This window comes from Diabrotica undecimpunctata, unplaced genomic scaffold, assembly GCF_040954645.1.
Source record: "Diabrotica undecimpunctata isolate CICGRU unplaced genomic scaffold, icDiaUnde3 ctg00001801.1, whole genome shotgun sequence".
Lineage (NCBI taxonomy): Eukaryota > Metazoa > Arthropoda > Insecta > Coleoptera > Chrysomelidae > Diabrotica > Diabrotica undecimpunctata.
Genome location: NW_027312764.1, coordinates 1 through 12275, shown reverse-complemented (window position 1 = coordinate 12275; position 12275 = coordinate 1). Strand labels below are relative to the sequence as shown.

General features: G+C 35.6%; 1 protein-coding gene across 1 annotated transcript; it reads right to left on the bottom strand.

Annotated features, from left to right (window-relative positions):
• Positions 1 to 2554: 2554 nt before the first annotated feature.
• On the bottom strand, positions 2555 to 11633 carry LOC140431730 (vesicular glutamate transporter 2.2-like; the record flags this gene model as incomplete). The annotated part of the gene is made up of 4 exons (XM_072519612.1): positions 2555 to 2740; positions 4499 to 4619; positions 8039 to 8315; positions 11379 to 11633. Coding segments are annotated over 4 exons (839 nt in total), but the record flags the coding sequence as incomplete, so codon positions are not given.
• Positions 11634 to 12275: the final 642 nt, after the last annotated feature.

Here is a 12275-nt window from a genome sequence, read left to right as displayed (position 1 = left end):
TTCGCGAACCGTTTGTGAACGCTATATTCGTATATGTGTACGACGGTACGAACCGCTTGCGAGCTGTTCGTTCGTTGCTCGTCAGGAACCACGGCCTGTCGGTTTTTGGGACGAACACAAAGAATGGTTCGCAGTTAAATTTGGACGGTGTTCGCAGCGATATTGTCTGTTCGTGCCGTCGTCGAATCAAGATTGTATGACTTGTTCCTAATTTGAATTTAGTGCGTATATTTCGGCACAGTGGTCCCGAGAATTATATCAGAATAAGAATCCGCTTATTCTGGGATCTGAAAGACCGTGATCATTTTCGAAAAAACTTAAAAGATAATGACATGGCGCGAAATAGGTGAGAATGGACATCCCACGAGAAGATTGTATGCCGAAAATGACAACCCAATCGGCATCGTTTAGGCGCGAAAAGAAAAAGGTCTCCACAGGGACCGGTGAAATAAGAAAGGGTAAGTTGAATAAAACAGAAATTCTAAAGCATAAATTATATTTTACCAAATTGTGTTCAATAAAAATGAATAAAATAATTATATTCATTTCTACACAAACAAATCTGTTACTTCACACAAGTTGGTTCGTCGCTTTCCATGGATCGCGATGAGTTCGCTGTAAACATATTTTCAACGAACTGTTCGTGAACAACTCGCGAGCATTTTAATGAATTGCTACAAAGTAATAATGTTACTCGATCTTAACTTGCTTTACGCCAAATTGAAGTTTTTTCATCCTTTGCGATGTAAGTACGTTTAGTACAGTCCCGTTTCATTAGCGTTAACTACTTGATCGGCACGATAGTCCCCACCATCTTCAATAATTTTCGCTCATTTTTCATTTAAATATTCTTGCAGCTGGCTTCATCTGCTGTAGCACTCTCTCCTGTAATCTTGATATTATAAAGTGCACTTTGTTTATAAACCCGGTTAGCCTTTTTTTGCTAGCTGAAAATTCTTTACCAGCTTGGGAAGTGGAATTTGGTGACTCTGACTGTTTCATTAACTCATAAACCTGAAGAACGTTTTCCTGGATTAAAAAACCACTTACAGGAACTCTTCTTTGAATTAGTTAGTCAATCCAAATTGCGATGGCTCTTTCTGTCCTTTCTAGTAGTACATTTCTTTAGTTAGATCAAATTTGGCGCTTAATTTTGTACCAGTAATTATACATTTTCTTATAGCAACTTCATTCTTCTTAATTGGTTTGGTACAGTTGGTTCGCATAATTTATAATATTTTCCCATTGCCGTAGGTAGATCCTTCTTCTTTTCCTAAGCGATCTAAAATTGCAATTTTCGTTTCCAACGAAATTGATTGTCTTTGATGTTTTTTTCTCCATTGTACCAAACAAAATCTTAAAAAAAGAAATAAAAAAAATTAGACTTAGAATTAGAAGATTTGTTAGGTGTTGAATAAGGATCTTGCTTCCTTAACTGACACCTATGCCAAAGATTCTGATGTATCGTACTCATCTTCATCGTTACTTTTTTCATTCATATCTGTCGCAGATAAAATTTCATTATCGGTTACTGAACAGAAAAAACTCACACCACTGATGTCAACTAATGGTTCTATTGCTGGTTCTTCATCATCCATAAGTATTGGAAGATTTTCTTGATCTTTTAAGAATCCGGATTTATTGAAGCAGTTGAGAATTGTGAGGGGTGTTACACCTCTCCATAGCTTGTCAATCAGTAAAATAGCTGTCAGAATCGTGATATTAGCAGTTAGCTGCGTGTCGGGAGATTCTAAAACGAGCTTAACAATTTCTTTGTGATAGAACGTCTTAAAATTATGGAATCACTTGGTCCAATGGTTGCAATTTGGCGGATAGAAGTAGAGTTTCACGTTGGACCAATGTTAAGAAGGACTGTTGTGGATAGTGCAAATGTCTAAACATAATAAAATTTTCCGCTTTTGCCGTTTTATGTCCCCATTAACTGTTAAAAAGCCAATTGTTAAAAAGTTCTGCCGTCATCCAAGCTTTTTTGTTAGCACAATAATCCGTAGGAAAACGATTTCACACCTTTGAAAAATCGCAGTTTCATTGCTTTTCCTATCACTGTTTAAATTTTTCCGATCCGTCCATATTACTGCAAGTAAAACTGTCAACCTCTGTTTACTATGTTTTCCCCCATAACATTTTTCATCTTTAAAAGGAAGCGTCTTGTCCGGTAAAAATTTGAAAAATAGGCCAGTTTCATCAGTATTAAAAAATGTCTCGGGCATCATAGTTTTTAATCAAGGTCTTCAATTTACCGTGCCAATCTAAGCAAACTGCATCATTAACACATCCACTTTCCCCCATAAACTTTTTATCACAACTCCATTTCTCTTTTTGAAATTTGTAAGACGCCCTTCACTTGCGGCAAAGTTTTTGATGCTTAGAGTAGGCGCGAAATCTATTGATTTTTTCTTCAAAAAGTTTTCGCTAATAGGACACTTTTCTTTCTCTACTTTTCTCGCAATTACATTGCGAATATATTGTAGTAACGACAAAATTAACTTAATTAAAAATTTATTTAATAATACACAATAAAACAACTAAGACGCTACTTCGACTCAAAGTCTTTGTTTTCGTAACATTGTACTTCATTCGTCTCTTTATCAACAGGTAAAATTGTGGAATTGTTCCAAGATTGTTGCTCACCGGATCCAAAAACTCCAAAGGTTATAGCTCCAAGTAAATATATACAACTGGCTATGTAGAACACAAGGCGCCATTGTTCTACGTTAGTCTGAAAAATAAGAAACCATGTTGTTATTATCAATTTATGATATTTTTATTATGATAATTATTTAAAACGGTTCAAAAAATATCTCATTAGCATTTTTAAATCTCAAAGTTAACTGTTAACAGTTAACTGGTGACATCTCATAGACGGGAAGCTTATAACTTGTTTTACTGCCATTTTGGCCTACTAAGGACCACCAAAAATTTTTTAATTTTTTTTTGTGACCGAATTTTCCTCCTTGTCAGTGGGATTCTTTTTAATCAAATGTTTCTCTTTCCTTTCCTGTGGACCATACTCTATCAGTGCTTCCATCTTTTTTTTAGAAGCACAAATGGATAACACTTATTACATACTAATCTTTAATTCTTTAGTAGTACTTAGTTGACATTGTAAAAAGGTCCACATCTCGACATCTAAGTTATCAACTTGACTCAACTCAACTCAAAACTCAACTCAGAACTGTGCTAAATTACCGTTTTTATAAACGTCCTTGCCTTATGGCGTGATCGGTTATGCATGCACATACTATAAGCAAGACTACACTTGGATTGTTTGCAATTAGGCAAACTATGGAATCATCATTAACAATATAAGATATGCCGATGACACCGTAGTATTAGCAGAAACAGAAGACCAACTAAAATATTGGATGAACATATTATCAGAAGAAAGTCACAGGCTGGGCTTGGACATTAACTTTTCCAAAACCAAAATTCTGGTATTCCACAAAAACCCATATGAAAAAGTTACACCTAACATACAAATAAATAGTATTGCCCTTCAGAGTTCTCAAAGCTTCATATACCTGGGCAGAGAACTAAATAGTCAACTACACCACTCAAAAGAAATTAGAAGAGGCATTTAAACAGCAAGATCTGTTTCATGAATATGCGTAAAATGCTCTGTAACCCCAAGCTATTAGTCTCAATAAGATTGAGAACACTAAAGTGTTATGTGTGGTCTCTATTACTATATGGCTGTGAGACCTGAACATTAAAACAGTATGACGTCAACAAATAAAATTCATTGGAAATGTGGATGTACTTCCGAATGCTAAAAATAAGCTGGACCAGAAAAACTACGTATGAAGAAGTACTGAGAGCAATGAAGACAACGCCCTCATCTGGTCAATACTATCAAAATTAGCAAGACGTCATATCTAGGACACATAATGCGCCCATAGGGAATTTGAGCATCTCCAGTTAATATTAGAAGGCAAGATTTAAGGTAAAAGGGGCATTGGACCCACATAAGAGGGAACTGAATTAATTCATCAAGCCTAGAACCTCAACAGAGAAGGCACTTAGGAGGAGGAGGATATTCGTTAAACTTGACCTACTGCATGCGCCCCCCGATTCTTGATTAAAACCATTTCCACTTATACAATAACGCAATGTAAAATATGACTAGGATTATTGACGAATTTTATTTTACTAGGAATAATATCAAAAGATCGCCAGGTAGAATTTCCGCTTATTGCAAACCTTTTTTAACCTCTTTTCCCATTATGAATAGAGATAATCTTGATAATGACAGGTTAATGCGGTGGGTATCTGTTAGGATTCTTACATTCCAGGTAACCATAAAACATCATTCTTCTCTTTCCCATATTAGTAACAATGTCTTAAAAATCTTCATAATAACTTATGATTGTGTCTTCCACGAAATTCTTTATTTTTTTTGATTGGCCCTAAGATTTTTCTCAAAATTTTACTATCTTTTATATCTTTCCTATATTTTTTTCCTATTTGTTAAACTTACTTCTTCAGTAACGATATATCCTGTTAAAGTTGGAGCTAGAATACCAGAAATAGTTCCAAATGTATGTGCTATACCTCCGATAATACTTCCATATTTTTGACTAAGATCGAGAGGATTAACCCTAAAAAAAATAAATAGTTTGTTAAAAGATACGATATTTAGTAAATTGCGCAGATTAGAGATACTGAGGTACAAAATATTAGCTATTTACAAGGTCAAGTAGCTATTTACGAGTGATAAACTGGTAATGTAAAGAAATAAAACAATATTTAAAAGAAAAAATATAAAAAACTAATTTTTACTAAAATTTGACAGTACTTATATACAAGAAAGAGTACCTTTAAACTCTCGAACAATATTTTTAAAAGATATACCACACTGGACCAACTTAAAAGAAACCTATCTCGTCAGTAAAAGAAAACGTGAGTCTTAATTTAAAAGTTTTTACCAATTTTTTCTCTCCACTCTTAATTCTTGACCACCTGAAGGGGAGTGTAGTGGTATTTATATCGTATATGGTTCACCTTCATAGTCTCTGACAACTTCTATTATATCGTGCGTAGGTCTTTTACGACTTATAGTAATTTGTTTAATTTATTTTGTTCAAGATCTTTCTCGTGCTCTTCTGCCTTCTACATCCTTAAATGATGATTTCTCCATATTGTATATATTGACCTAAAGACGTCCAAGTGATCTTTAGTTATCTTAGAATATAATTATTTATTCTATTCTCGGTCCATGGAATTCGCAACTTTATACGAATTATTTTACTAACTATTAGAAAAAGCACATTTCAGTGACGTCATTCTCATTTTTGATTGCCTTATTGTCCAAGATTCGCATCCATATGTCTACTGAAAGTATTAAGGAGTTAGCCAACCTTATTTTTAGAGTTTTTGAAAAATTGGGGTCCACATAGCCATCTTGGCTAGATCACATCTACGTTTGATCTCCTGCTGGACTCTCAGAAATTAAAAAGTCTATAGGTTACTAAAAATACAGAATTCGATCCTTTATTTAAGGCGTGTGATATCATTTATTGATTCTATATGCAGATAGGTTTAATTTATCATAGATACTGTGACAAAAGCTAACGATTCTGACAATATCTTCTTTGTTCAAAACTCTTTACTTTTGGAGACTTTAGTAAGAAAGAAGAAATCTTATATCAATACAAGTTTATCAGCCCAAATGTTATACAATAGACACAGCCATATTTTGTGCAGCTGAACTCTGCACAAAGATTAGTCTACACATACAATCTTAATTACCAGCAGGCAAGAAGAAAGCTTAACATAACTTGTATATGATAAAAGCCTTTGGAACATTATTTTTAACCAACATACTTGAAAGTGAAATTAAACATTTTATTCTAAAAGATACTGTAACGACACATCGGTTCCGAAGGTGGATGAACCCAATATCTTGGTCAACGGAATAAGGATGTAGGAGGCAAGGGAAAACCACTACATTAAAGATGCCCATGGATATTTCTAGTACAATCATCATGGTTTTAGAAACTAATAACGGCGTTACTGATCATAGCCCTCGGAAACCAAGACTGTCCCTGGAAACAAGAGAAAATAAGACTGTCCAACACTAGAATAGGAACCTGGAATGTTCGGAGCATGTTTTAGTCTGGTAAAATGCACAATGTTGTTCAAGAAATGAACAGGTTGAATATCGATGTACTGTGTATCAGTGAAGCAAGATGGCCCAACTCAGGTTGTTTTTTATCAGACAAAGCCACAATATATTATTCCGGTAGTGAGAATAACCAACGCAGACACGGTGTGGCAGTAATAGTTAATACAAAATCTAATAGAGCAGTGAAAAGCTATTTACCTATTTTAGAAAGGGTATTGGTACTAAAGTTGGTGACATCTCACGCCAAACTAAATTTGATACAAGTTTAAGCTCCTACGGCGAATGCCGACAAAGAAAAAGTGGAATTATTTTACCGAGAATCGAAGAGGCACTGGCAATAATGAAAACAAGAGAAATCACGATAGTCCTAGGTGATCTCAATGCAAAGATTGGAGAGGGACAAAGCGGAAAGGGGCATAGAAAACTATGGTCTGGGAAGTCGAAAAGAAGAATAGACACAAGAAAACTTAAAGAACCTAACGAAAAGAATGCCTCCAACATGAACTGCATGTGAACTGCATCAAAATTGAAACAAAAACACCATGATATTGAAGAGTACTGGATCGATTAAAACATTGTCTACTGGAACCCTGTAAATAAATACTTACATTCAGGAGATCAAAATCAGAATGGAAAAGGCTAGAGCAAATTTCAACAAAATGAGTTTTAAAATTGGAACTAAGAGTTAGGTTAGCGAGGTGCTATGTTTTTTCGACTTTGTTTTATAAAATGGAATCTGGACCTTAAATGCGACATCAATGAAAAAACTGGAATCATTCGAGCTGTGGGTGTATAGAAGAATTCTGAAAACATTGTGGACAGAACACGTCACAAACAAAGAGGTTCTGAGAAGGATGAATAAAGGAATAGAAATTTTAAATACAATTAAAACAGGAAAATTTGAATATCTCGGACATATTACACGTGGAGAGAATTATACCCTCCTCCAACTGATTATGCAGGGAAAGATCCAAGTAAAGAGAAGCATAGAGAGCCGTAGAACGTCATTGCTGTGCAACACGAGAGAGTGGTACAGATGTACATCAAATGAACTTTTCAGGGCAGCCGTCTCAAAAGTCCGAATAGCTGATGATTGCCGACCTCCGCCGCGGAGATGGCACTTGAATAAGAAGAAGTACGACACAAAATCAAAAATACCTTTGAGAAATAATATAATTTGCAACCTAATTAACGCAAATAAAGAGATCGATGATTTCTCCTATAAACCTCAGCAATTACGCATTATTTATGTGTGGCAACATACTCAACTTCAGTATGATTCCTATGTGCACATATATATCTGGTTGAAAAGTCTATAAATAACTCGGTTAGACTAATATTGGGATGACTAGAATCCATTTGTAAATAAAATTTACAGCTTCAGCATATTTGGAAACAATCTTATCGAAGGTGTAAAGAAAGAAGCAGACAAGAGACTCAAAATACTTACTGTTCGGTCTGTTAAAACACTCTTAAGACTCAAGTCCCGTAGAAGCTTAATTCAGTGCAGATAGTTAATTAAACACTGACTAGAATAATCGCAAAATTTGAAAGGAGTGCTCACCAGTTGATGCCTAGAGAAAAGTTGTCAGCAAAATATGAATTACACTATCCTACCTGGAGAACTCTAAACAGATTAAAAATAGGAACAACGTAATGTGAAGTTATACAGAAAATAACAGATTGTTACCGGGGAGGTACAAGAACACCATCATCGCTTTAATTGCCTGAATCTGGAAAAAGTCTGCGCGTTATTAGGTCTCCCTCTGGCCAAGAAAAGAGCCATCCGTATGGCGAAGTATTAAAAAAGTAATTTGGTAGCTTCGGTTTGAAAATAAAATTATAAGTTGATCATATTATGTAACTAGTAATAATTATATTTAATAAACTTACGTAAAAACAGCCATCGGCAAACCGCCCAAACCTACAGCCATAATAAGGCAGAAATTGCTGCCAAAAATGGATAACCAATGGACGACGAGCACCATAAAAATGCACTGGACCAGCAGTCCTCCAACGACTAGAATCTTTCTCACATTGGTAGTAGTAATAACTTGCTTTCCTTCGATATAATCCGAGAACCGTCCAGTGAGCTGAATTATCACAGACATAGCCAAATATGGCATGGCTGATACAAATCCTGCGTCTTTGAGATCATAATTTAGACAATCTAAAAAATAAATTATAAGAATATTTAATAAAATACTATATTTTAGTGTAGTGTGTTTTAAAATGATTGAAATTAGCTTCGTACCAAGAAATTTAATATCAAATCTATGGAAAAAATCCATGAAACACTTGATTTTCACCTTCTGTAAGATAACGTTGCATCTGTTATATAAGTTGTAAGTTATTTTGATACTTTTGAAAATATCAAAATCTCTTTAGTTGACTAGATTTATTATTTTTAAGCCATTTTTTTTGCGTTAAGTTACATTTTTCTTATGTTATCGATTCGGGTATCCATTTGAGATAGATCGATGACCAACACTGAGGGTGTAGGTGTATGAACCTAAAGGTAGCAATTTGGCTAATAGCAAGAAGAAAGAAGTTAAAAAAGAAAATTGTAATATTGTATCCAGTCGTCAAGAAAAACCATTTTTAGGGCTAATGCATTTATAATCTTAGAACGTAAATTGTGACTTTGTAAGAAGTTACGAACTATTAAGTGCTTTAAAGATGCATAAAGTAACTTCGTTACCGCCTGTACTAATTATTCGAGAATTTATGTTAAGATCTCCAAATATCAATATTACTTGACAGAGAGGAAATCTAGAAGCTACTCCGTGCAACCAGCTATAACACTAACGAGGCTCTGACGACCGAGTATGGGAGTAAAAACTCTATTACAGTAAAATATCTGTCAAACGAGGAATTAGGGAAATGTAATTCTCAATACCCTATTAACCCGCACTGAACAGCATGGTAGGTGTATGGCTATAAAAAAAACCTAAAAAATACATTAATAGAAAGAATAAAAAAATGGCCCTCAATCTCGGACAGCTCAGAAATTTCTGACTTTAATCGCGGCCAAACCAGACCACGAGAGGAAGGTGCGATCAATCTCCTGAGAAGACTGCGCTAGAAATAAATATGACAATTTCAAATAGGTTTTTCGTACGAACTTTGTTATCCAATCAGAAGTTCTAAAACTTAATAAAGAAATGGAAAAATTAAATTGGCCGACAAAGGTCCAATACAAGTCAGAAGAAGAGGAAAAAACTAACAGATCCTATAATCAGATTACATGTTACATTACAGAAAACATGAAACCATTTCAGAAGATGTTATAGGCATTTTTTAAGCCCAAAGAGCCTTATGAAGAAAATTATGGAGTACATATAAACCTCTCGCCCTAATATTTGTATATTATAGAAAGCATTTGATACACTCCACCAACATAAGATGCGTAAAAGTGTAGCAGCCTGTAGAATAGACCACCGATATACTACAATTATCAGATATTCCAATGAAAAAGCTATAGCAAGTATTAGACTTCATAAAGATACTAATAAATATTGAATTGAAAGAGGAGTACGTCAAGAACAGACTAACTTCTCCAAATTATTAATCGCAAAAATTGAAAATATATGCAAACAAATAAATTGGAAAGACAGAAATACCAATGGTGAAATCCTATTGAATTAATAGAACGCCATATCGATAAGAGCGGAATCGGATTTGAATCTGGCCCGGCTCTTGGCTTTCATGCATTAGTCTTTCTTGCTACCATCTTTATCTGCTTTGACAGTCAAGCAGCGCTAAGGGCTTTAGAAGCCCTAAAGTCAGCTCTTAGCTGGTTTTTGAGTGCAAGAAAGCACTTCTGATATTACCCTGACCAACAGGATTAATTTAGTATGGGTACCGGGACACACAGACGACTCTGAGATAGCGCGTGCTGACGCCCTGGCAAGATAGGACCTATCCACTCTGTCTGTAGGACCCGAACCTGTGATTGAAGTGCCCTTCAGTACTGGTCGGGGTAGTCCCGAAGAGCTTCTTCTGCGGAGGTTCCAGGACTTCTGGGCCGGTTGTGAAGATATAAGACAGGCCATGCTCCACATAGTGAGGCCATTCAAAAGGCTTACAGCCCAACTTCCTCCTTCTAGACTGTGGAAGATGCTCTCTAGTGGTCAGTATGCTCACCAGTTACTTTAGACGCAGGTGGCACCTTCATCTGCTTGGATTGACGGATGGTCCACTGTGCCGTCTTTCTGATAGGGAGGAGGAAACCTCCTCACATGTCCTCTGAAACTGCCCGGGTCTGGTCTATTAAAGGTGGCAGATCCTAGGTTGGGCCTTCATGCAACCAAGCCACATGAGAGAGTTACCCTTAAAGAGGTTTGGATCTGTAGATTTCTATAAGGCCACAAGGTTACTAAAGGATTAGATGCTCGGAACAACAGGACGAGCTGAGATTTGGTGTCCCTGCTGATTATAGCAGATATGGGAGCCCAGAACAGCCTGGGCGGCAGAAACGCCAAAGACTAAGTCCTTGTGGGCCTAGTCCGTATAATAGGGGTGATACAGTGGATCCGTTTGAGGAGGTCTAAGTGTCCGAAGGGTTCACAAATGGGCCCTGCATCGATCTACCATAACGACAACCATAACTCCATATCGATAATCTAATGAAAATACTGAAGAAATTACATGAAGTTTTGCATCATCAGCAATGGCGTTACAACTCTTCGTGAATCTTTACGGCGATTACTATTGCGTTTAATAATTTTCGGTCCTGTGCCACTATTTCTCATTGTTTCACTCCAATTTTTTTTTAGATCATCTTTGACTGCACCTTTACAATAACTTTTTAGGTGTTCGCAATAAGAAAGCCTAAAAATAATCGCTCAAAAACATAATTAATGACAAACTTGCTTCACAGCGAAAGTATCGAAATTGATCTTAAACGAAAGATTTTCAATCAATGTAACCTCCCTGTGCTCATATAGGGTGCAGAAACTCTAACCCAGACAAAGAGTTTCTTAGGTAAAGATTGCCTTATATACATCTAATCTAGAAAAAATTTCTCTGGAAGAGATTTATTTTCAATATTTCCATTTCGAGTTTTTGTTCTCGAATTTTACCGCCATCGTAGATAACACGTGGGTAAGCTGCCACATAAGCGGAACAATATACAAATTGGTCTTGACAGTCATTGTGTTTAATTAGATTGAATTAGATATTGACCAATATATTCAATATAAAAAAAATTAAAAAGGAAATTAAAACTTACATTTAACGAACTGTGGCAAATGACTTAACAGCGCAAAGAAACCCCACGCCTTACACGCCACTGATATGGTCAATGCCCATACTGGTACGGACGTTAAGATGCACCACCAAGGAATTACAAATTTTTCTTTTGTCGAATTTTCTTCTCCATTTTGTGTAATATAAAGTAACTCCGACTGTGATATACGCGAGTCTTGAGCTGGTGAGTTTGATGTAAGCGTAAGCCAAAGAATCGTCCATAAACATCCAAAAAGTCCTAAAAAAATAGTAATAAAATTAAGTGTATAGAGTTTTAGTCTGTTTATTTCAAAATTATAGATCAAGAAATGAATTTATGTAGCTGTTTTGCGCAGTTACTACGCAACACTAAGAAATATTTGAATTTATATGAGTTTGTCATATGAAACAGAAATGGGTTCTCACAAAGTTTAAATTGCGGTGTTAGAAATACACTAATTTGCTTTCTGGATTACCGCATAAATAATTGAGAGAGATTTTTCGTATTGTACTGTGAACGGACAACACGATAAAATGCAATTTGGGCAAAATCGAAGTTATGGCACTGTGTGATCATAGAATTGTGTTTCTTAGCGATGTCAGAAAGCGAGAAGCAAACTAGAGTTGTTGTTACGTGACATTTAAGGCTTGGGAGGCTGCTGAATAGGTAATAAGTGCTATAGGATATTCAGACGGAGTGGATTTATAATTGAGAACATTTTAATAATTTCTCTAGTTAGGTGAATGACATACCTTGTTGGGACTTCTTACAATAGTCTCAAAAAAGTGATTATCATCTGTCTCGCCGCGCAGCTTTGTGTCACAATTTTTATAGCACGTTTATAGCAAGTTTATAATGTAGATTTTTTGGTAATTTTAGTTAAAACTCTGAGATAGCGCG